Source organism: Chiloscyllium punctatum, chromosome 2 (assembly GCF_047496795.1).
Source record: "Chiloscyllium punctatum isolate Juve2018m chromosome 2, sChiPun1.3, whole genome shotgun sequence".
Classification (NCBI taxonomy): domain Eukaryota; kingdom Metazoa; phylum Chordata; class Chondrichthyes; order Orectolobiformes; family Hemiscylliidae; genus Chiloscyllium; species Chiloscyllium punctatum.
The window spans coordinates 51,205,893-51,227,757 of NC_092740.1; the positions used below are offsets into that span (position 1 = coordinate 51,205,893).

The window sequence follows — 21,865 nt, forward strand, 5'->3', positions numbered from 1 at the left end:
ATGAAGAGCTTTAGGTTTGATTGTAAAATAGCAATTACACTTTCAAAGTGATTTATTGGCTGTAAGATGCTTTGGAACATCCTGAGTATGGGAAAGGCATTATACAAATGCTAGCTTCACTTTCACCCTTCAAAAGAAAGCTTTATGCTTCCATGTGATGATTTAATCGAGATTGTAGATTGTTTGGGCCATTATTGATGTATATCTATATCTTAGCTCTACTTTGCACCTCTCTATTGAGACAATTTATAAGACTTCACATTATCACACAGTGTTATTTCACTATGGTAGCATTGTGATTAGAATAGTAAGCAATAACGCAGAAAGGCAAGATGGAGTCCTATCACCTCTTAATTATTTCTTCTAGTGTGGAGGGCTGTTGTACGTTGCAACGAGACATTGACAGAATGCAGAATTGGGCTGATAAGTGGCAGATGGAGTTCAGCTTGGATAAGTCTGAAGTAATTCACTTTGGCAGGTCGAATTTGAATGCAGAATACAGGGTTAAAGGCAGGATTCTTGGCAATGTGAGGGAACAGAGGGATCTTGAGGTCTATGTCTACAGATCCCTCAAAGTTGCCACCCAAGTTGATAGCGTTGTTAAGAAGGCATGTTGTGTGTTGGCTTTTGTTAGCAGGGGGATTGAATTTAAGAGCTGCAAGGTTATGCTGCAGGTCTATAGAGCCCTGGTTAGACCACACTTGGAATATTGTGTTCAGGTCTGCTTGCTTCATTGTAGGGAAGATGTGGAAGCTTTAGAGAGGGTGCAGAGGAGATTTACCAGGATGCTGCCTGGATTGTTTTATGAAGGAAGGTTGAGAGAGTTATGATTTTTCTCATTGGAGTGAAGAAGGGTGAGAGATGACTTGATCGAGATGTACAAGGTAATAAGAGACATAGATAGAATGGATAGTCAGAGACTTTTTCCCATGGTAGAAATGTCTATCATGAGGGAACATAATTTTAAGGTGATTAGACGGTGATGGTGGAATGTACTGCCAGCAGTGGTAGTACAGTCAGATACATTAGGTACATTTAAGCGACTCTTGGAGAGGCATATGGAAGATAGCACAATAAAAGGTATGTAGGTTAGTCTGATCTTAGGCTGGACTAAAAGGTCGGCACAAGGTCAAGGGCCAAAGGGCTGTACTGTTCTATGTCATATTGAGACCAAAACCGAGTACTGATCCTGGTGGTATCATAAGGTTCAAGAGATACCATCTGAATCAGTACCTGCTTCTGGACCTGACTGCTGACTGCACAACATTGTGATCCTACAGGAAGCAGCCAGTTCCATGTCCATGGAGGCAGTTGCCATTCAATTAATAAAGATGGATAGACTCCAGAAGCTAGAAGCCTAACAAAAGACTTGATTTCATACCAGGAGGATTTCATACTGACCAGGAGAGCTGAAACATATAGAGAACTGTGAGGACATCCTGTTTCTGAAGATGGGAATGCTTGAGGAGCTAACCCATTGCACCATTGGAGGATTTGAAGGGTCCATCTGCAACCCCCATCTCCATGGGGGCAGCAAGATTCCATTCCATGAGTCCAAATCTCACCATTGGAACCTGTACAATCTGAATTAATCTGATAATTCTAGCCAAGTCTGCCAACAAAAGCATACATATTGCTGGAATGTTGTGAAAAGCTAATTGTTACACTTATGCCCTTAAAAGAAAGAATCTCGCACCCCTACCTGATTTCCTAAGCAATACTGTGAGCCCCTTATATTCTCTTCAGCAATTGTTATTCAATAAAATATTCTACTACCTTCTCAGGGTAAGTGGTATTAAACAATAATGCAGCTTTTCCAGTACCATCTGCATTTGGAAAACCAAAAGGAAAAGAATGAGACTTCATTTACGGAGTTCTGTTGATTAAGTTTGTTATTCAGTTATTCACTGACTACAGTGATTTTTTTTTGTTTTTTTTGCTTTTTAGATATCCAATCACCAAACCAAGACCTGGTTGCTATGCAGATAAAAGGGGACAACCAGGTGTCAGGACTTATGGAATACGAGATCCCAATGAGACATATGATGTTTACTGTTATGTGGGAGACATACATGGTAAGAACCCTCTAGGATAATTGAACTTTTTCAATAATAACATTGCCTTCTTATTGGAAAACTTGAGGTAATACTTCAGAAAAGTACTAGAAGGTTTGGTACTGTCAATGGGATAGAGATTTATTTGGGCTCAGTGAATTTATTTTTGGAGTCATTTTCTTGGTGAACCTTCGCTATGAAACGGGAAACTTTTCCACCCATCATAACAGTCAGAGAGGGCCTTAAGTTAACTCCTCAGTTGAAAGATGTCTTCAGTGTTCTGCAGTACTACACTGATACAGCATACCTCTCTGGTTTTGTTTATGCTTTTCTGGGAGTTAGGCATTACTGGCTGACCAGCATTTATTGACTGCTCCTATTTGCACTTGAAAATGTGGTGGTGAGCTGTCTTCTTGAAGTCGCTGTGCCGTTATGGAGGGAATTCTACCCATAAAACAAATTTAAGGACATAATATCTCAGGAGAGAGTGCAGAGAAGATTTACTAGAATGTTGCCAGGGCTGGAAAATTGTAGTCACGAGGAGACATTGTAGAGGTTGGGATTATTTTCCTTGAATCAGAGAAGGCTGAGGGGTGACATGATTGATATATATAAAATTATGAGGGGTAAAGATAGAGTAAACAGGAGGACCCTGTTTCCCTTAATAGGGAGTTCTAAAACCAAGAGCGATAGATCTAAGCAAAGTGGAAGAGGGATTCGAGGGAATGTGGGGAAAAATGTTTTTATGCAGAGGGTAGTGGCTGTTTGGACTTCACTGTCTGAGTTAGTGGTGGAGGCAGAGACCCTAAACTCTTTCATAAAGTACCTGGATCTGTACCTTTAGTGCTATAAGCTGGGGCAAGGGAAGATGGAATTAGAAAGGGCATCTGGGTGTCTTTGGGTCAGTCTGGCTGAATGGTCCCCTTCTCTGATGGATCATTTCTGTAGTTCTATGGTTCTAACATTTGGTCTTTTGAGCATCAGGAATCATTTAAATAACGGAGATGAGCTTGTTGGCACCTATCTCTTTTTGGGCATCAGACATCTGTTTGCTTGCCTTGCTGGCAAGGGTATGAATCCCCTGGTAAATGAAAATACAGGAGAGTGGTCTGCTACATTTATATTCCTGAAGTGGGCATCCTAATTGCAATGGAAAGTTTGAAGAACAACAGTTTATAGAGACAACACCAGGGGAATGGGTGTCAGCTGCATACCTATAATTTAAAAGAACCTGTGGTTTTGTTTTACACAACCTATCCCTATTCTGCTCTATTCGCCTCATTCTCATCCCATTCTTTACTGATTCTGACTCTTCCAATTCTGGTTTCATTTCATGAAGCTCCTTAAAATAATACCAGTCAAGCAGGACTCTCTGACATACATTATCCAAATGTCGGAAAGTCATGTGGATCACAGCTAGTTAAATGAGGATGGCTAAGAACCTGGTGTGCATAATCACAGTTTGTTGTTGTATAAACTCAGTCATTCATTAAATTTTGTTCTGGTAAAGATATTGATTAAACTAAAATATTCTGGATTCAGTTGCAATCTATTGATTTGGCCATTCATTCTGCCCAATAAGCTGATTTAGCAGAATTGTGTGTGCCATTTGTTATTTGTTATTGCATCAAGTTACAAGTAAATTAAAACCAGCAATCTAGGCCATAGCTTACTTCATGATCACTGTGATGAAATTGCTTTGGCTGCTAATTGCAACTGATGAGGGATATAATCTTTTAAATAAAGTCTTACAGGGAAATTGAGGGAATAAAAACAAAAAACAATTTTTGAATCTTAAAAGTATCCCATGTTAGCTATGTTTATGTACTCATTAGAGTTTTTGACCAGAAAAGGGCTTTATTTCAGCTAGCCTGTCACAGTATTGTTTGTAAATGGCAACACCCTTTCATGTCCTGTTTTGGTTGGTGTTTAAATCTCCAGTTCAATAAAACTGAGCACATAGAACATAGAACATAGAACAATACAGCACAGAACAGGCCCTTCGGCCCACGATGTTGTGCCGAACTTCTATCCTAGATTAAGCACCCATCCATGTACCTATCCAAATGCCGCTTAAAGGTCGCCAATGAATCTGACTCTACCACTCCCTCGGGCAGCGCATTCCATGCCCCCACCACTCTCTGGGTAAAGAACCCACCCCTGACATCTCCCCTATACCTTCCACCCTTCACCTTAAATTTATGTCCCCTTGTAACACTCTGTTGTACCCGGGGAAAAAGTTTCTGACTGTCTACTCTATCTATTCCTCTGATCATCTTATAAACCTCTATCAAGTCACCCCTCATCCTTCGCCGTTCCAACGAGAAAAGGCCGAGAACTCTCAACCTATCCTCGTACGACTTACTCTCCATTCCAGGCAACATCCTGGTAAATCTTCTCTGCACCCTCTCCAAAGCTTCCACATCTTTCCTAAAGTGAGGCGACCAGAACTGCACACAGTACTCCAAATGTGGCCTAACCAAAGTCCTGTACAGCTGCAACATCACCTCACGACTCTTGAATTCAATCCCTCTGCTAATGAACGATAATACTTCATAGGCCTTCTTACAAACTCTATCCACCTGAGTGGCAACCTTCAAAGATCTATGTACATAGACCCCAAGATCCCTCTGTTCCTCCACCTGACCAAGAACCCTACCATTAACCCTGTATTCCGCATTCTTATTTGTTCTTCCAAAATGGACAACCTCACACTTGGCAGGGTTGAACTCCATCTGCCACTCCTCAGCCCAGCTCTGCATCATATCTAAGTCCCTCTGCAGCCGACAACAGCCCTCCTCACTGTCCACAACTCCACCTATCTTTGTATCATCTGCAAATTTACTGACCCACCCTTCGACTCCCTCCTCTAAGTCATTAATAAAAATTACAAACAGCAGAGGACCCAGAACTGATCCCTGCGGAACTCCACTTGTAACTGGACTCCATGCTGAATATTTACCATCTACCACCACTCTCTGACTTCGACCGGTTAGCCAGTTTTCTATCCAATTGGCCAAATTTCCCTCTATCCCATGCCTCCTGACTTTCCACATAAGCCTACCATGGGGAACCTTATCAAATGCCTTACTAAAATCCATGTACACTACATCCACTGCTCTACCCTCATCCACATGCTTGGTCACCTCCTCGAAGAATTCAATAAGACTTGTAAGGCAAGACCTACCCTTCACAAATCCGTGCTGGCTGTCCCTAATCAGATGATGTATGATTTGAGGAATTAATATAAGCAAAAATCACAATGTGAAAGCAACGGATCATCCAGATTCTTTGCTTCTGTGAAATGAAACATTACAAAACTGACATTTCTCAAAATAAACCTTTTCTCAATTATATTTACTGTTATGGGGTTTGTTCACGGTTGGCCATCTGTGTTAATTAGTAACTTTGAAGTCTGGAATTCCTGAAGTGGATACTCATTTGGTTCAAAAGTTGCTACTTTAATGAATAACATTTCATGAAAAAATTTCTTCCATTGGTCCACAGTACTAATATTCACCAAGTAATGTCAAGGAGCACAAATAAGTCTAGTTGATTGATTCCACAGGTTCCATAAATCCACTTATAGTAGACAGTAGCATTTACGTATGAGCCTTAAAAGTGAGTGTCAGAAGATATTTGACCACATGGCCAAGTCTTACTTTAGGTAAAAACAATGACTGCAGATGATGAAAACCAAATACTGGATTAGTGGTGCTGGAAGAGCACAGCAGTTCAGGCAGCATCCAATGAGCAGCGAAATCGACGTTTCGGGCAAAAGCCCTTCATCAGGAATAAAGGCAGTCTCTCCATGCTTCAGGCTCACTGCCTTTATTCCTGATGAAGGGCTTTTGCCCGAAACGTCGATTTCGCTGCTCGTTGGATGCTGCCTGAGCTGCTGTGCTCTTCCAGCACCACTAATCCAACAAGTCTTACTTTAGCCTTATATGCTGTCATGTTTCTAGCAAGGGTTACTCAATAATGATCAAGAGCAAAAATCTTGGGTTGACTTTTCTTTCCCTTAACCCAGGGTAGCATTACAAATTGTAGCACCCTTATGTTCTTGCAGCAGGGATCAGTTAACTTGGCACCACATGCTAAATTGAAAAGAAACCTGTGAGTTTCTTGTTTTGTATATAGCTCAATAACTCACTAGATAATTTCATTGATGTATTAGCGGAGAAAGCCAGACATTCTTCAAACCAAGCCCCACATAAAGTGGTGCTATATGTACACTTGGGAAATACTTGAGATACTTTCAAATACAAATTACATCCTGAAATAAGGGAAAGGGTCTCCCTCTCTTACCCTCTCAGCCAGTGTCAACATACAGTGCATTGTTGGCAGCAAGTTAAGACATTGTCATGTTTTCTGTTTTCATTCGCTATGTTAGTTTAGTGAAACAGAGGGTCCAGAGAAGTTTCAGCAGACATGGGGCCACCTGAGTGAATTTTGCATTTGCTATCAGAACCAGGATCAAATACTTGTTAATATTGGTATAGATGAAGAGGCGAGGGACATTCACCATACATTGGCTGAACCTTTCTAACCTTGACTTTCAAAATTTTACATTCTTTACTGACTCTCTTTTAAATTGTTTGTAACATTGTACCAACTCTAATATTTGCCCCAAAATGATATTTCTTCATAGATTGCACCTTTGCCAAATAAAATTCAAATTTTAATGAATCCTTTGCACACAAATTAAGGAAAGGTTCATTATAAACTTGCAAAGCATTATATCTCCTGCTGTTAACAGCATGTGGAAAATGAAAGAATAAGGTCAAGCATTTATTATTCTGTGTTTTGAATTGCAGACTGTGCTGGTTCAACTGAGTGTAGGTTTTCAAAGTGAGAAATCCTAATGAAGCAATAATAATATCTTATTTTATTTTGGATCAGGATGTTTTCGAAAGTATTTATAATATGTTAAAAAAAATCAATTAATGAAAGTGTATATCTAAGGTCAATGTTTTATGCTTGGGATTGCAAGGGAATGTTACGCAACATGTTTTAGCAAGTTTCCTATGCATTAAAATGCTTATGTAAGCTTTAGAAGGTTTTGATTTCATCCCGACTTTGTGCTATTCTCAGCCCAGACTGTCAATAAGCTAAAAACACCATTTTAAAAAAAATCAGTTTTGCTGGGGATCACTGTATAGTGAGGCATGCATAAAGCTGAAACAAAACTGAACTTGCCTTTGAGGATCTTATAAATTGAACAACCTTCCATCACTGCCTGACCTCACTTTTAAAGAATATGTCATTGTTGTGATGTACCTGATATGACTGCAATACTAGTGGCATGTGCTAAAACCTCAAGAAAGGAGAATTTTTTTTTGAATGAAAGGATTATACTTTCCCTGTAGGTGCTAAGGATTAAAGTTGAGTTTCTTAAAGTTAAATGATGGTTATCACTTCTAATAAATGAGGTGCATGGTTCAGTAATAATTGGTACTATTGGTGAAAATAATGAGGTCATACAGCTGAGCCCACATTTGAATGGATATATTTGCTGTCTGAATTGGATGACAGATTTCCTTGAAATATTTGACTCCTTTGATGATTGGAATAACAAGATTGTTATCATTAATTAGTTGTGACTTCAAAGTTTGAGATTTGTCTCAAACACAGCAGGTTACTTTCTGCATTTGTTTTAAGTTTTATTATTTGAGTCTCTTTGTTCTATGCTGCCTCCTTAAGATCTAGTTACAAGTCGACTTTACTCCTCTCCCATAAATCAAATATTATTTCAGCAGAGGTTTTCTTACAGTATTTGTACTGTTCCTTGGGGATTTTGATGTTATAGGTTAAATACAGTTTCAGTCCAGCATAGTAATTGTCCTGTGGCAGGGATGAAGTGAATGTAAGTTTCAGAGCTGTCAAGAACTTATGGTTATCTACTTCAGTCACTAGTGGGAATTATTTTTTTAACTAGCACTCAGGCAGAAACCTGGCCTTTCAGTTCAACAACCCAGTATCGAAACTACTGGATTTAAAAAAAGATTCAATCACAATAAGTTGAGTTGAATTTTGTCTCATGTTTATTTAGTTTCAGGCCTTTGTTGCGAACAATTTGGAGGTGAAGTGCCAAGATCTTTACTAAAATAAGAGAGGGTTGATGGTGATAGGCTAATGCATTCAAAAAAATCATTAAAATGATTAAAATCTACAACAAAAGCCAAAAAAATGAAATATACTGTCAACAATTGCATAGAGAAAGACGGGTTAGGGTATTGGCTTCTTAAAATTTTCTGATAAAGTACCAAAACCTTAATGGATCTCTTCATATGATGTTGCTCTGTAAGCACATTCTCATTGACTAAGCACAAGACAAATTACAGTTTTGGAAAGTCATTGGTGCTTCATCCTAAAGGAGGATTATGACAGGCAGATGGCAAAGGGCAAAGTAAAAGTAGATGTGAACACTTATGACAGATCTGGGCAAATCAGAGGAATATTAGACAGGAAGAATATATAACCACATAATCTTCTCCTGTTTGTATTTTTCTTTGTCTGTGTTGCATCGAAGTGATCAAATAAACTAAATGTTGGAATTGGGAAATCTTCCCATGTTTTCAAGGCATTACCAATGAAAATGGTTGAGGTTTCTTTTTATGTAGTTTATGGATACTGATGAGATATGGTAATGATAAATATGCCCCCTCATGACAAGGTGAGGATGGGCATTGCAAGTTGTGGTATTAAGATATAGGGACAGAAAGATCCCATTTTGATCTCCAGATACAGAAGTTTTAACTTCTACGTACTAAACATCAACACAGGGACAGAAATAATTGCTTGAATTCAGGAGAATTATTTGGTGAGACTGTGAAGAGTAAAGAGAAAAATATAACTGTAGCTTTTCTTAACTTTCACATGTTATTTGCTGGGGACAAGTATAAAACCAGAGAGGAAAAGAGGACAACATAATGTACTTGTCACCAATTTATTGAAAGTGGCTTCGGGAAGGAGTTAAAATGCTCTAATAATTTATTAATTCAGGTAAGCATTTTTTTAGTTGTGTTATTTCTCAGGATGTCATTACTAACTCAGGCTGGTCTCTCTCTTTTATTTAATAGGGTTTGTCTTCCATGTGTCAGCACCTGGAAAGTTGACCTTTCTTCAAGCACAGCTGGAATGCAAGCGTAGGAATGCACAGTTAGCAACCACCGGACAGTTACATGCTGCATGGAAGCAAGGACTGGATCGCTGTGACTACGGCTGGCTGGCAGATGGTAGCGTACGTTACCCAGTTGTCTATGCCAGAAGTCAGTGTGGAGGGGGTCTTGTTGGAGTGAGGACCAAGTATCGATTCAACAATAGGACTGGATTTCCAGACGCGAACTCAAAGTTTGATGCCTATTGTTTCCGAGGTAAATAAATTTCTGGAAATTTGAACTAAAAAGAAGTTGATGGAATAGGAGGGTAAATTTTATAAATTTATCTTCACCATGCATTGTGAACATGGATCTAGTATTCAATGAGCCTCACCAGATTTTATCTCTTGGTTTGCATTCCTGGTGGATGAAAACCCCTGTTGGGAATATAACATAAAATTCCTTTAGACCGCTATGCAACATGCAGGAAAATACAATTTAGAAATGTGCAATAATTGTGGAATTGTCCCTATCTTTCACGACTGTTTTTAGGTAGTGGTGTTCAGGATGTCATGATTTTTTAAAGGGATTGTAGTCACACCTTCTGCAATATGACTATTGAGGAGATTTCACATCAAACATATACATGCAAAGGTGACAATTCTTTTCCCAGTCCCAAACATTGTGCTTCCCAGTCCCTACCATCTGCTCTGAGCTTGCACTTTGAATGGAAAGATCCTGTTAGTATCAGGAAGCCTCCACTGTACCTCCAAAGTGGGCAGATAGTAATTTAAAACTTTTTATTATGGAACTGACAAAACTGAGATCAATGGGTGTGTAATTGATTGCCGGGAATATATATGTTACAATGGAGAAAGTTGACAGAATCTATAATGTATGAGATATTGCTATAACGTCTTAATACACATAACTAAAATTGATAGATAAAAGTTTTACTTTCCACATCCACTGAAGATTTGTGGAACTCACTGTAGGTGACGAGGAGCTGGCAGAATTGCTTCCCACTTAGTTTTGGCGTGGCTAAAGGGGTTATGCCTTAAAATTTGTGATATTATTTCTTCTTCTTTCAAACCACATTATTTCACCCAGACACAAATGTGAGACATGAGAAACAGTAAATTAATTTCGCATGTTGTATGAATCTCTGTGACTATGATTTGTCTCAGTGTAACACTTATTTTATTTTCTGTCTGCAATTTTGTCTCTTCTGCTTTCTGTTATCTATTATCTCCCATTTCATTGTGTCTTTCTCTCTTGTCACACTATCTCTCCTTCACCTTTCTGGCCTTCCTGTGTCTCATGTCAGTTTATTATATCTCTGCTTTTTATATTTTTTTTGCTTGTAATGCTCCCTCATCACTCTTCTGCTCCTTTCTGTCTATATTCACGAGATATATGCACACATCGACTGATTCAAGACACACAGATACATACAGATGCGCATGTGTCACACACTCACACAGACACACTAATTAAAACAAATCAGAGAAGGTTGCTTGCAGCAGGAATATTGCTGAATAAAAGGGAATGTTGTCAAAGCCATATTTGCCTTGCACTCATCAGGACTTTGGCGAGAATGCCAATTTTTTTTAACCTGATGAAGGAGCAGCAGTCTGAAAGCTCGTACTTCCAAATAAACCTATTGGACTATAACCTGGTGTTGTCTGATTTTTAAGTTTGTCCACCCCAGTCCAACACCGGCACCTCCACATCAAATTTAAAAGCGGCAACAATTTATTCTGCCTGAAAGTAGGCTTCTGATTGACTGTCAAGTTTAATTTGGAAAAGGCATTACCGTGGAGAATGTGGAGAAACTCTATTCCCCTATGCTTTTGTTTAATTCAAAAAAGGAGCAATTTGAAATTTGGCATTCTTATGTCTGATGAGTGCAAGATAATAGCTTTGATAGCATGTCTTGTTTTTCAGCAATACTGAGAAGTTCTCCATGACCAAGCGAGTATTCATAAAAAGTAATGTTCATTTGTTTGGAAATAAATGTGCTCATGCACAATGCTTCTCCTGTGTTACTATATGTGGCCTGCAGTTTTATAAATACTCAGTTGGAAAATGCATTTCCCAATGTGAGTCAATCATTCAGATTTTTCCCTGGTCTGATTTGAATCCTTTTCAGTACAAAATTGATTGGTGAAAGATTAAGTAGCAGCTGGAGGGTCACAATTAATTTGTTATCCCGATAACAGGGAGTGTCAAGATCAATAATTGCTAAAAGTTGGAATAAGTACTAAAGCTTTATAAATCATTGAAATCGTGAAAAAATTAATTATGCCTCAGCTGCAGTATTTTATCCAATCCTGGGTCATCATGATGTTGGGAAGGAAGTCAAGACTTTGAAGATGGGTCCAGAGGAGACTCAATGAAATGGTACCAAGGATAGGTGACTTTAGCTATGTGGAAAGATAAGAAAAGCTAGGATTTTTTGCCATCAAGCAGAGAAGTTTAAGTGGAGGTTTAATAGAGAAGTTCAAAATCTTAGAATTATAAAGGACTTTTGGCCCATCATGCCTTTGATAATTAATTCAGTGAATTATTATTAATTGGATTGCATTGGTTGAAAGGATGGTGCAAAAAGTTTGAATTATAACATTTAAAACTGAATTGAAATGACAACTAGAATCCTCACAGTCAGGAAGCAAGCCATTCAGCCCATGTCAACTCTCCACAAACAGCATCCCAACCAGACCCACTCCCCTATTTCTGTAACCCTGCAAATTGGCTAACATTCATAGCCTGCAAATCCCTGGACAATGTGGGCAACTTAATGTGGCCAATCCACCTAAGCTACACATCTTTTGACTGTGAGAGGAAACCCACTCAGACACGGGACAAATGTGCAGATTGCACACAGACCCTGAGGGTGGAATTGAACCTGAGGGCCTGGTACTGTGAGGCAGCAGTGCTAACCACTGAACCACTGTGCCTTGAAGAGGAAGAATTTGCAGGTCAATGGTAAAGCGCTGTGGAATTGGACCAGAAAGCTTCGAATAATCTATAACCTATATGGATTTTGCCTTTGCAAGAGATGGACAACAAATACTGGTCGTGTCAGTAACACCCATGTCCTGTGACTGGGTAAGCAAGTATAGCTCTTTTAAAGAGTTGGTGCAGGTACAATGGTCTGAAAGGCCTCCTGCTGTGCATAAGATTTAGTGATCTGTAGGTGTCAGAATAGGTTTAGGTTGACTGTGATCCCTCCCATTATCTGTTCATTTTCTGTCACATATATAAAAGCTAATATATCAAGGTTATCTATTGACTGAAGCACCTAAGGCATAAACCAGCTAGGAAATTAAAGTTCACTGCAAGAAATTGCTTTCAGGACAGCAACTTACAAACTGATGAGCTAGATCACCTAGAAGCAGCAGATGCATGGGAGCACTATGACCTGCAATGCTATCCTTATTTGGAGCTATATTGCTGTTTTTTCAATGCCATGGGGTCAAAGTCCTTGAGCTCCTACACACTTTGATTCAAGACAGCTCACCGTCATCTTCTCAAGGGCAATTAAGGATGGGTAATAAATTCTGGCTTTACCAGCAATACCCACATCCCGTGAACAAATGAAAAAAAATCAACATAAATCACACTGATATTCATTAGCATGCTTGAGAATGTGACATGGACACAAAAGACAAAAGTGGTTTCTTCTCAAACAAAGGATCTTTTTCACTCATTCACGGGATGTGGGTGTCACTGGCTAAGCATTTATTACCCATCTCTAATTACTTTTGAAAAGATGGTAGTGGGCTATCTTTTTGAATTGCTGTTAAACAGCTTTTTCTACATTCAATGTTGTTTTAAAAGTCTAGTAAAGACCTACCTTTGAAGTTTGAGGTAGCTTCTTTAACATTACATTTCTAACTGAAAGGACATTTTGAACCATTTGTACTCCATATTTTTGTGACTGTTTGGTGTTTGAGTCCAGCACTAGATTTGTTGCTTTGCTACTTCAGGATCTCTTCCGAAGAAAGAGCAGGAAGATGTATAAGTCATATTTGTTTTAACTAAGAATGTCATAAATTAAAATGGCTGATTTACTTTCATGTAAAGATAGCATTTGTTAAGTTGGAACATAAAAGCACATTGCCAACGAGCCCTTTCAAGTAGGCAGGTACTTCTACTTTGGTCAGCGTCTGTGGAACACATGTTCTTCCTGTTATTCCAAATGATGTAATTTTTTAATATATCTCTCCAGAGTTCACTCAGACTAGAGACACTACAGTCTTTTGGATAATACAAATTAACAAGATGAAAGTTTCTTTAAAAATTAGCCAAAACTTCAGCTCTTTTCAGATTTTGTTTTCTTACTATCTTTATTTCAATCCCACTTTCATTTGATACAGCAACTGGGAAAATGTGTGGTCTGTTCTGTTTACCAGACCAGTGTTGGTTTGTAACTGAAATAAACACAGAATACTGGACAAACTCAGCAGGTCTGGCAGCATCTATGGAGTGAGAAGCAGAGTTAACATTTTGAGTCTAGTATGTCTCTTCTTCAGAACTGAAACTTTGTAACTAGTCTGTTTGAAGTACACAAAATTATCCTGGGATCACAGAACCTTTATTTCACAGAAGGAGGCCATTCAACCCATTGAGCCCATTGAGTACTGCGTAGAGTAATCCATCCTGTAAATTCATTTTCTTCAAGCATCAATAAATTTCCTTTTGGAATCATTCATTATCTCCACATTCACCATTCTTGTGAGTAGTGAGTTCCTGGTCATTATCACTCATTGCAAAATAAAGTTCTTCTTCACATTGCCCTGCTTTTCCTGCTCAGTGTTTCTAAATACACATCTCTTTGTCCTTTTACGATTTGACATTGAGAACAGCTTTTGGGTAACATGGCACAATAGTTAGTACAGCTGCCTCATAGCACCATGGACCTTGGTTAATTTCAGCCTTGGGTGACTGTCCATGTGGAGATTGTGTGTTTTCCCTGTGTCTGTGTGGGTTTCTGCTGGGTGTTGTGATTTCCTCCCTGCTATTGTATCTCTCTGCAGTCAAATTATTTGCTGACATTCATGTGCAAGCTAGTGGATTGGCCATGCTGTCTTGTCTGTTGCATTCAGGGATGTGTCAGCCATGGTAAATTTGGAGTAACAGTGATGGGGTGGGTCTGGGTGGGATGCTGTTTGAAAGGCTGGAGTAGACTTGATGTGCTGAATAACCTCTATCTACACTAAAAGGATTCTTTTCTTTGTCTAACTTATCTAAAGTTCTAATGCTTTTTGAAAATAATGCTCTTTGAAATCATAGCCTTAGGCTATGATAAGGTGTGCCATGTTTTCACCATCCCTCCAGAACTACTCCTCTCTGAGGATGAAAGATCAGTCCTCGGCAGAGGCCTCACCTTCATTCCCCTACACTCTCAGATTAACGAGTTCAACACGCAGCGAGACTTCAAACAATTCTTCCACCGCCTTCGCCTCCGCGCCTACTTCTTCAACCAGGATTCTCGCCCACCCTCTGACGACCCCTTCTCCCGCCTCCAACACACCCCATCCACCTAGACACCCCGTGCTGGCCTCTTACCTGCCCTTGATCTCTTCATAACCAACTGCCGCCGTGACATTAACCGCCTCAACCTCTCCACCCCTCTCACCCACTCCAACCTCTCACCCTCGGAACTTGCAGCCCTCCACTCCGTCCGTTCCAACCCCAACCTCACTATCAAATTGGCAGACAAGGGAGGCGTGGTAGTAGTTTGGCGCACCGACCTTCACACCGCTGAGGCTAAACGCCAGCTTGCGGACACCTCCTCCTACTGCCCCCTTGACCATGAACCCACCTCCCACCACCAAACCATCATCTCCCAGGCCATCTATAACCTAATCACCTCAGGGGATCTCCCATCCACCGCCTCCAACCTCATAGTCCCAGAACTCTGCACCACCCGTTTCTACCTCCTGCCCAAAAAACACAAATCTGACTGCCCCGGCCGACCCATTGTCTCAGGCTGCTCCTGCCCCACCGAACTCATCTCTGCATACCTTGACACGGTCCTGTCCCTCTTAGTCCAAGAACTCCCCACCTACGTTCGGGACACCAACCATGCCCTCCACCTCCTCCATGATTTTCGCTTCCCCGGTCCCCAACGTCTTATCTTCACCATGGACATCCAGTCCCTGTACACCTCCATCCCCCATCATGAAGGACTCAAAGCCCTCCGCTTCTTCCCTTCCCGCCGTACCAACCAGTACCCTTCCACTGACACCCTCCTTCGACTGACTGAACTGGTTCTCACTCTGAACAATTCTCTTTCCAATCCTCCCACTTCCTCCAAACCAAAGGAGTAGCCATGGGCACCTGCATGGGCCCCAGTTATGCCTGCCTCTTCGTAGGATATGTGGAACAGTCCATCTTCTGCAGCTACACTGGCACCACCCCCCATCTTTTCCTCCGCCACATCAATGACTGTGTCGGCGCTGCCTCGTGCTCCCACGAGGAGGTTGAACAGTTCATCCACTTTACCAACACCTTCCACCCCGACCTCAAATTCACCTGGACTGTCTCAGACTCCTTCCTCCCCTTCCTAGACCTCTCCATTTCTATCTCGGGCGACCGAATCAACACGGACATTTACTGTAAACTGACCTACTCCCACAGCTACCTAGACTACACCTCCTCCCACCCTGCCCCCTGTAAAAACGCCATCCCATATTCCCAACTCCTTCGTCTCTGCCGCATCTGCTCCCAGGAGGACCAGTTCCAATACTGAACAACCCAGATGGTCTCCTTTTTCAAAGACCGCAATTTCCCCCCAGACGTGATCGATGATGCTCTCCACCGCATCTCCTCCACTTCCCGCTCCTCCACCCTTGAGCCCCACCCCTCCAATCGCCAGCAGGACAGAACCCCACTGGTCCTCACCTACCACCCCACCAACCTCCATATACATCATATCATCCGTCGTCATTTCCGCCACCTCCAAACGGACCCCACCACCAGGGATATATTTCCCTCCCCTCCCCTATCAGCATTCCGAAAAGACCACTCCCTCCGTGACTCCCTTGTCAGGTCCACACCCCCCACCAACCCAACCTCCACTCCCGGCACCTTCCCCTGCAACCGCAAGAAATGCAAAACTTGTGCCCACACCTCCCCCCTTACTTCCCTCCAAGGCCCCAAGGGATCCTTCCATAACTGCCACAAATTCACCTGCACCTCCACACACATCATTTACTGCATCCGCTGCACCCGATGTGGCCTCCTCTATATTGGGGAGACAGGCCGCCTACTTGCGGAACGTTTCAGAGAACACCTCTGGGACACCCGGACCAACTAGCCCAACTGCCCCGTGGCTCAACACTTCAACTCCCCCTCCCACTCCACCAAGGACATGCAGGTCCTTGGCCTCCTCCATTGCCAGACCATAGCAACACAACGTCTGGAGGAAGAGCGCCTCACCTTCCACCTAGGAACCCTTCATCCACAAGGGATGAACTGAGATTTCTCCAGTTTCCTCATTTCCCCTCCCCCCACCTTGTCTCAGTCCCAACCCTTGAACTCAGCACCACCTTCCTAACCTGCAATCTTCTTCCTGACCTGACTTCTCCACCTCCACCCCCACTCCAGCCTATCACCCTCACCTTAACCTCTTTCCACCTATCACATTTCCAACGCCCCTCCCCCAAGTCCCTCCTCCCTACTTTTTATCTTTGCTTGCTTGGCACACCCTCCTCATTCCTGAAGAAGGGCTCATACCCGAAATGTCGATTTTCCTGCTCCTTGGATGCTGCCTGACCTGCTGCGCTTTTCCAGCAACACATATTAGGCTGTGATAAGCCATTCAGATCATGAAGGTCTCAGATTTGACTGCTGGTGTGTATTTAATTGAGTTGGGCAAGCTACCAACACAAGTAAAATTGTACCTGAGTATACATTTGGGAGAGGAAGTGTAGTTTTGTAAAGTAAAATATATTCACAGGCGTCTTACGTCTTGTTTAATAACTTCTGGGGATTCTGGATTAAATCAGCAACTTATTTCTAATTCAGTCAAGACAATGCTCATAGTCTTTGTATCATACTGAATTTGTGAGAAAGTGTGTACTTTTAAATATCGTCTCATTGTGAAAAAAGACATAAGTGCATGAAAAATTATAGATTTCACCTTATAGTCTCATATATACTTTTCCCAGTGCCTTTATTGTTAACATGTTTCTGCCTCCGTTTTATTAATTAGAAGTTTAACAAAAATACAAAACAAAAAGGCTTTTCATTTCAACAGATGTTGGTGAGATAGTTGGATGTGGAGAGTTAATACATTCATGTTCTTTTTATTGGGAAAATCTGTCTCACATCTTACTTCACTGACTGCTACTAGAAGACACCACTGAGGATAGAATACAAGGGTGGGGGTTGGGATAGGGAGAGGGGAGGTTAAAATAATGAAAAGCAGCTGCATCTGGGAATGAGCAGCAAAAGCTGAGGATTGACCTTCTAAACACATTGAGGAAAACTATTTACGTGGCCTTCATGTAACAAATTTAAAATGCTACAGGATATTCTGATTGATGTAATTGGCAATTCATTTCAACTGTGTAATATACAGAGTTCATATGCTCCAGTTTTAGGAATATAATGCCATCAGCATTACCAAATTGTTTGCTAATCTATTCACAAAGATGCTCTAAGTTACCTTTTCTACTCAGCCCTGCACTTCATTATTGAGTCCAAATCATCACAATGTTATTAAACCTTTAAGGAATGTGGAACTTTGATTATAAAGTGAGTGTAGAGCAAAATAATAAATACTACAGCCCCCAACATTTTGAAAAATGATCACGGCACTAACCCTCTTGTCCTGAGCCTGCCAGTGTTTCAGAGGTTAGTGATGGACACCTCATGCCCATGAAGTCGACAACTGCTCTGTCACAATAGCTACATCGTGTGCAACTTCTTTCACTTTTCTGTCAGAGTAACCTGTGTTGATTGGCATCCTCTGGAATCTGCATGCAGCTCCGTTCTGGAAGCTGGGATGGGAGAAGCAATCAGCTTGGAAGATAAAATCCATTTCGCTTGTTTTCCCCCCTCTCCCCACACTCCCCAAGCTGCAATTCACTTAGACTTATGCCAGGTCTGTGATCTGCCCTGAAAGTTGTGAACTCTCAAAGTCAGCGAATCCCTGTTCCCATGACACGGACTGTCTCCTTATGGGTGTGAAATTTAGGCGGTGTCCTTTGCACAGTTGCTTATGATTCCCCAGCAAAGATCAGAATAACATATCTGACCCCTGACCATTTTCTCAGTGATTTTCCTGGTCTTCTAGTGAGAATCAAGTGGAAATCATACAGCAATATTGATTCCATCTGGTCTGTTGCTGAGATTGATCATTAATAATTCGGCAAGTGTAGCCACTGACAGCACTTTTAGAATGTTATGATACTGTGAGTATGGTTGTGAAGCAAAACTTTTAAGTGACCTTGGGTAGGCATACATTCATAATATTACTGCTCCTTCTTCATTCCTCAGCCTGGTAAATTGGAGCTTGTAATAATTTAAAGCCGAGGTATCAACGGGTACATTTATGTTTTCACAGTCCAAACAGGGGATCTTGTCCCCTGAGCACACATGTTGGAAATTCGGACATGAGTTGCACAGGATTTTCCAACACAGATTTGGAAGATGGCCTTCAGAATTGGTTTGCTCACTAACATCTGATTGCAGTTAACGCCAGCAGATTTTTCCTGTTGGCTTTGTGCTCACAGTAAAAACAAAATGAAATGTAAGTTTAAAAAGTTCCCAGACTGCTCCATGGAAATGAGCTCACACTTTCTGCTTTGGTTCTCTGGGGTATTTTACACCCAAAGATAGTACATTGCACAGCAGGCAAACTTATACTGCATTGATGATGCTGTGTATGGGCTTATTCAGGTAAAATCTCAGTTTCACACAAAATATGCATACTTAAAAATAGCCAGAAAAATTGCTTTTAAGTTATTTGAAACACAAAACCTTCTTCTTTTTTTAAAATAACTATTTTCATGTAAGACTAGTGTAATGAAATATTTAAAGTAATGATATAGGCTCCAATTTCTTATCCTAGTCTGATATACCTAAATATTAATTTCATCATATTTATGCTAAACCAGCCCTTGAAGTTTCACAAATTTCCACTTAACCCTTCATTAAAAAAGATATATTTTCTATAATACAGCTCAGAGTCAATCTAAGTATCTATTAGAACTGCATACAGTTGGTTCTGCTACAACACAGTAGTTTCATTCTCTTGCAATCCCGTGTTATAAGAAAATCGCATAATAGCTGCACCATTTTAAACTAATGTGGCAGAATCACATTAAAATCAATACAAACATAAAAAGTTTGCGCTTTAGAAACAGTGTTGCCAATTTGTCAGTTGTTTTATGCCAAATTCACATTAACGAAATGCCCATTATAGCAGAATAACCTGCACTTAGTCAAAAAATAGACATCCCTCTCACTCCCATTTGATTATTTAATTACTGATTCCTTTCTGTTGACTGCCAAATGATTGGCTTTGCTTCACTTTTAGTAACATTTAATTTAAACTAAAACAATAATAGTTTGAAATTGCTTTCTTATTTATAATAAAGTCTTGCAACACAGAGTGTCATTAGGGTTTCAGTAAAGTGGATTGGGATCAATTTTGTGATTTGCATGTCCTGGGTAGGAGGTCTTGTGGTGCATTGGGTAGTATCCCTGCTTCTGCGCTAATAGCTCTGAGCTCAAGATCCACTCCAGAACTTGATGGCCAAGAAAGGCATGCGCTAAACAAGGCCAAAAAGGTTGAAGATCAGTCTGCAAATATTCCAGCACACAACAATAGCAGACAATGAAAGTGGAGGAGATTCTGGTCAGCTGTGTGATGGACAGCAAATCTGTCAGCTGTTCATAGTTTTAAACTATCACATGCATGTAAAAAATGTATCTTGCTGCACCTCAGGTTAGCTCAGTTGGCTGAAGAGCTAATGTTGATCAGATTGGTGCCAACAACATAGGGTTAAATTTCCTTTCCAGCTGTGACCTGCCTCCTTGTGCTACCTGTGGTTGAGGTCGTGGTGATTTGGGTTGAACCAGTCTTTAAGGAGCTGGAGAAAAATGTTTTGATTACCTCTTCAAATTGAGCTGCCAGGTCCATACCCCAGATTTTGAGGTGTCAAATTTAGGTGAAGCTAAATTTTCAAAACCTCTCAGGGACTTTGCATGGAGAGCACATCAGCACTTCTCTTGTTCATAATTAAGTTGGTCTCACATAAATAAGCCAGGATTAATTTCAAATCTATTTACATCTTTTCTTAAAGAATATCAGATGCAAAATATTTTTGGCGATGTAACCTATAAAAATATAATAATAGATGATGGGAGCACCTTTTTAGTGCCAGCCACAAAGGTGAAGCTGAAGTATGGTAGAATTTTAAAAAGTTATGTGAAAAATTCAAGAAATTGTGTTAACTCTTCCCATCTTCATTCCTGATATTATATCACATTCAAAACAGGTAGAGTTTGCTCATAGTTTTAACTTGTGTAGTCTGCCTATTAATAGCATTAGCTTAACTTGCAGGTCTAATAACCTTTTCAGTTGAGCTTTGGATGCGGAAAATAGTATTTATGAATCATGTTTGCTGCACGTTGTAGCTGAGAGAGGGCTTGTCCCAACTTTGACCATTTTCATCATTGGCCTTGCAAGCAGAATATACAAATTACCATCATCTCTATGGTAGTTTGTTATGTGCACTTCTTGACTTTCCTTACTTCTATTACGTTTAATGCATGGAAAACACTTAAGTGAATGAAAAGTAATATTAGAGCTGTTTCCACTACTAGCATCATGTAATAACTGCCACCTCTTTCAATATGTAGTACAAACTAGGGTTGTTTGAGGTAGTTCACTGCTACGAATTATTCTTCATCGATATTTTGATTAGGGGCAATTAGTGATTAGTGGCAGAGGACACACAAGTATAGAGTCTTTGCAGAAAAGCCACTTATCCTAGTTACGCCATTTTACGCCATGATGGGAATAAGTTTACATTATTTGTCAGGAATTATTACTAAGAGCTCTCAGGAGCTTTACCAACTACGTCTACTCACTATGAAGGCTAATGTACAGCTCATCGACTACACCCAAAGACTGTGACAATCAGCATTTGACTGGAGATAATGCAACTTCAAAGTTAAATCTTTCCAAAGCATTGTTTTACAACAATATAGATTGCACATTCAAATTAAGATAATAAGCTTGTATTGTTGAATTTGGGAATTCCAACCAAATTCCTGATTGAATCAGGAGACACAGCTATCATAGCCCATTTTTGATACGGTTGTTGAACTGACAATAATGATTGTAATGCAAATGTTCATATTGTATCCATTGAATTGTGGAATCTACCAGCAATGCAACATTAAAGTTCATCTTTCCAAATGTATGCTATTACTTTAAGATATTTTGAGCCGGAGCGAAGTAAAAAATGCAAAAAAAGGTGTCATTTATATAGCACCTTTACAATATCTCCATGAGCTTTACAGACATTGAAGTAGTTCTTTAATGTAGACATTGTTCTAATATTCCAATGCTTATACCACCAGTGGTAGCAATTGAAGCAATTTGAGGCCATAAATTTAAAGAGTCAGATATGAATTTCACATATGCAACACTAAAGCATATTGCGATCTCTCCTGTATATCTTA

The 21,865-nt window shown here is 40.4% G+C and overlaps 1 protein-coding gene across 4 annotated transcripts in view; it reads left to right on the forward strand.

Moving 5' to 3' along the window:
• LOC140483890 (uncharacterized) overlaps positions 1 to 21,865 on the forward strand; it is a 197,255-nt gene that overhangs the window by 36,027 nt on the left and 139,363 nt on the right. For all 4 annotated transcript variants that reach the window (XM_072582704.1, XM_072582713.1, XM_072582686.1 and 1 more), the window contains exons 6-7: positions 1,948 to 2,075; positions 9,137 to 9,430. In XM_072582704.1, the coding sequence (XP_072438805.1) occupies positions 1,948 to 2,075; positions 9,137 to 9,430 (422 nt within the window). The remainder of the gene's footprint in view (positions 1 to 1,947; positions 2,076 to 9,136; positions 9,431 to 21,865) is intronic.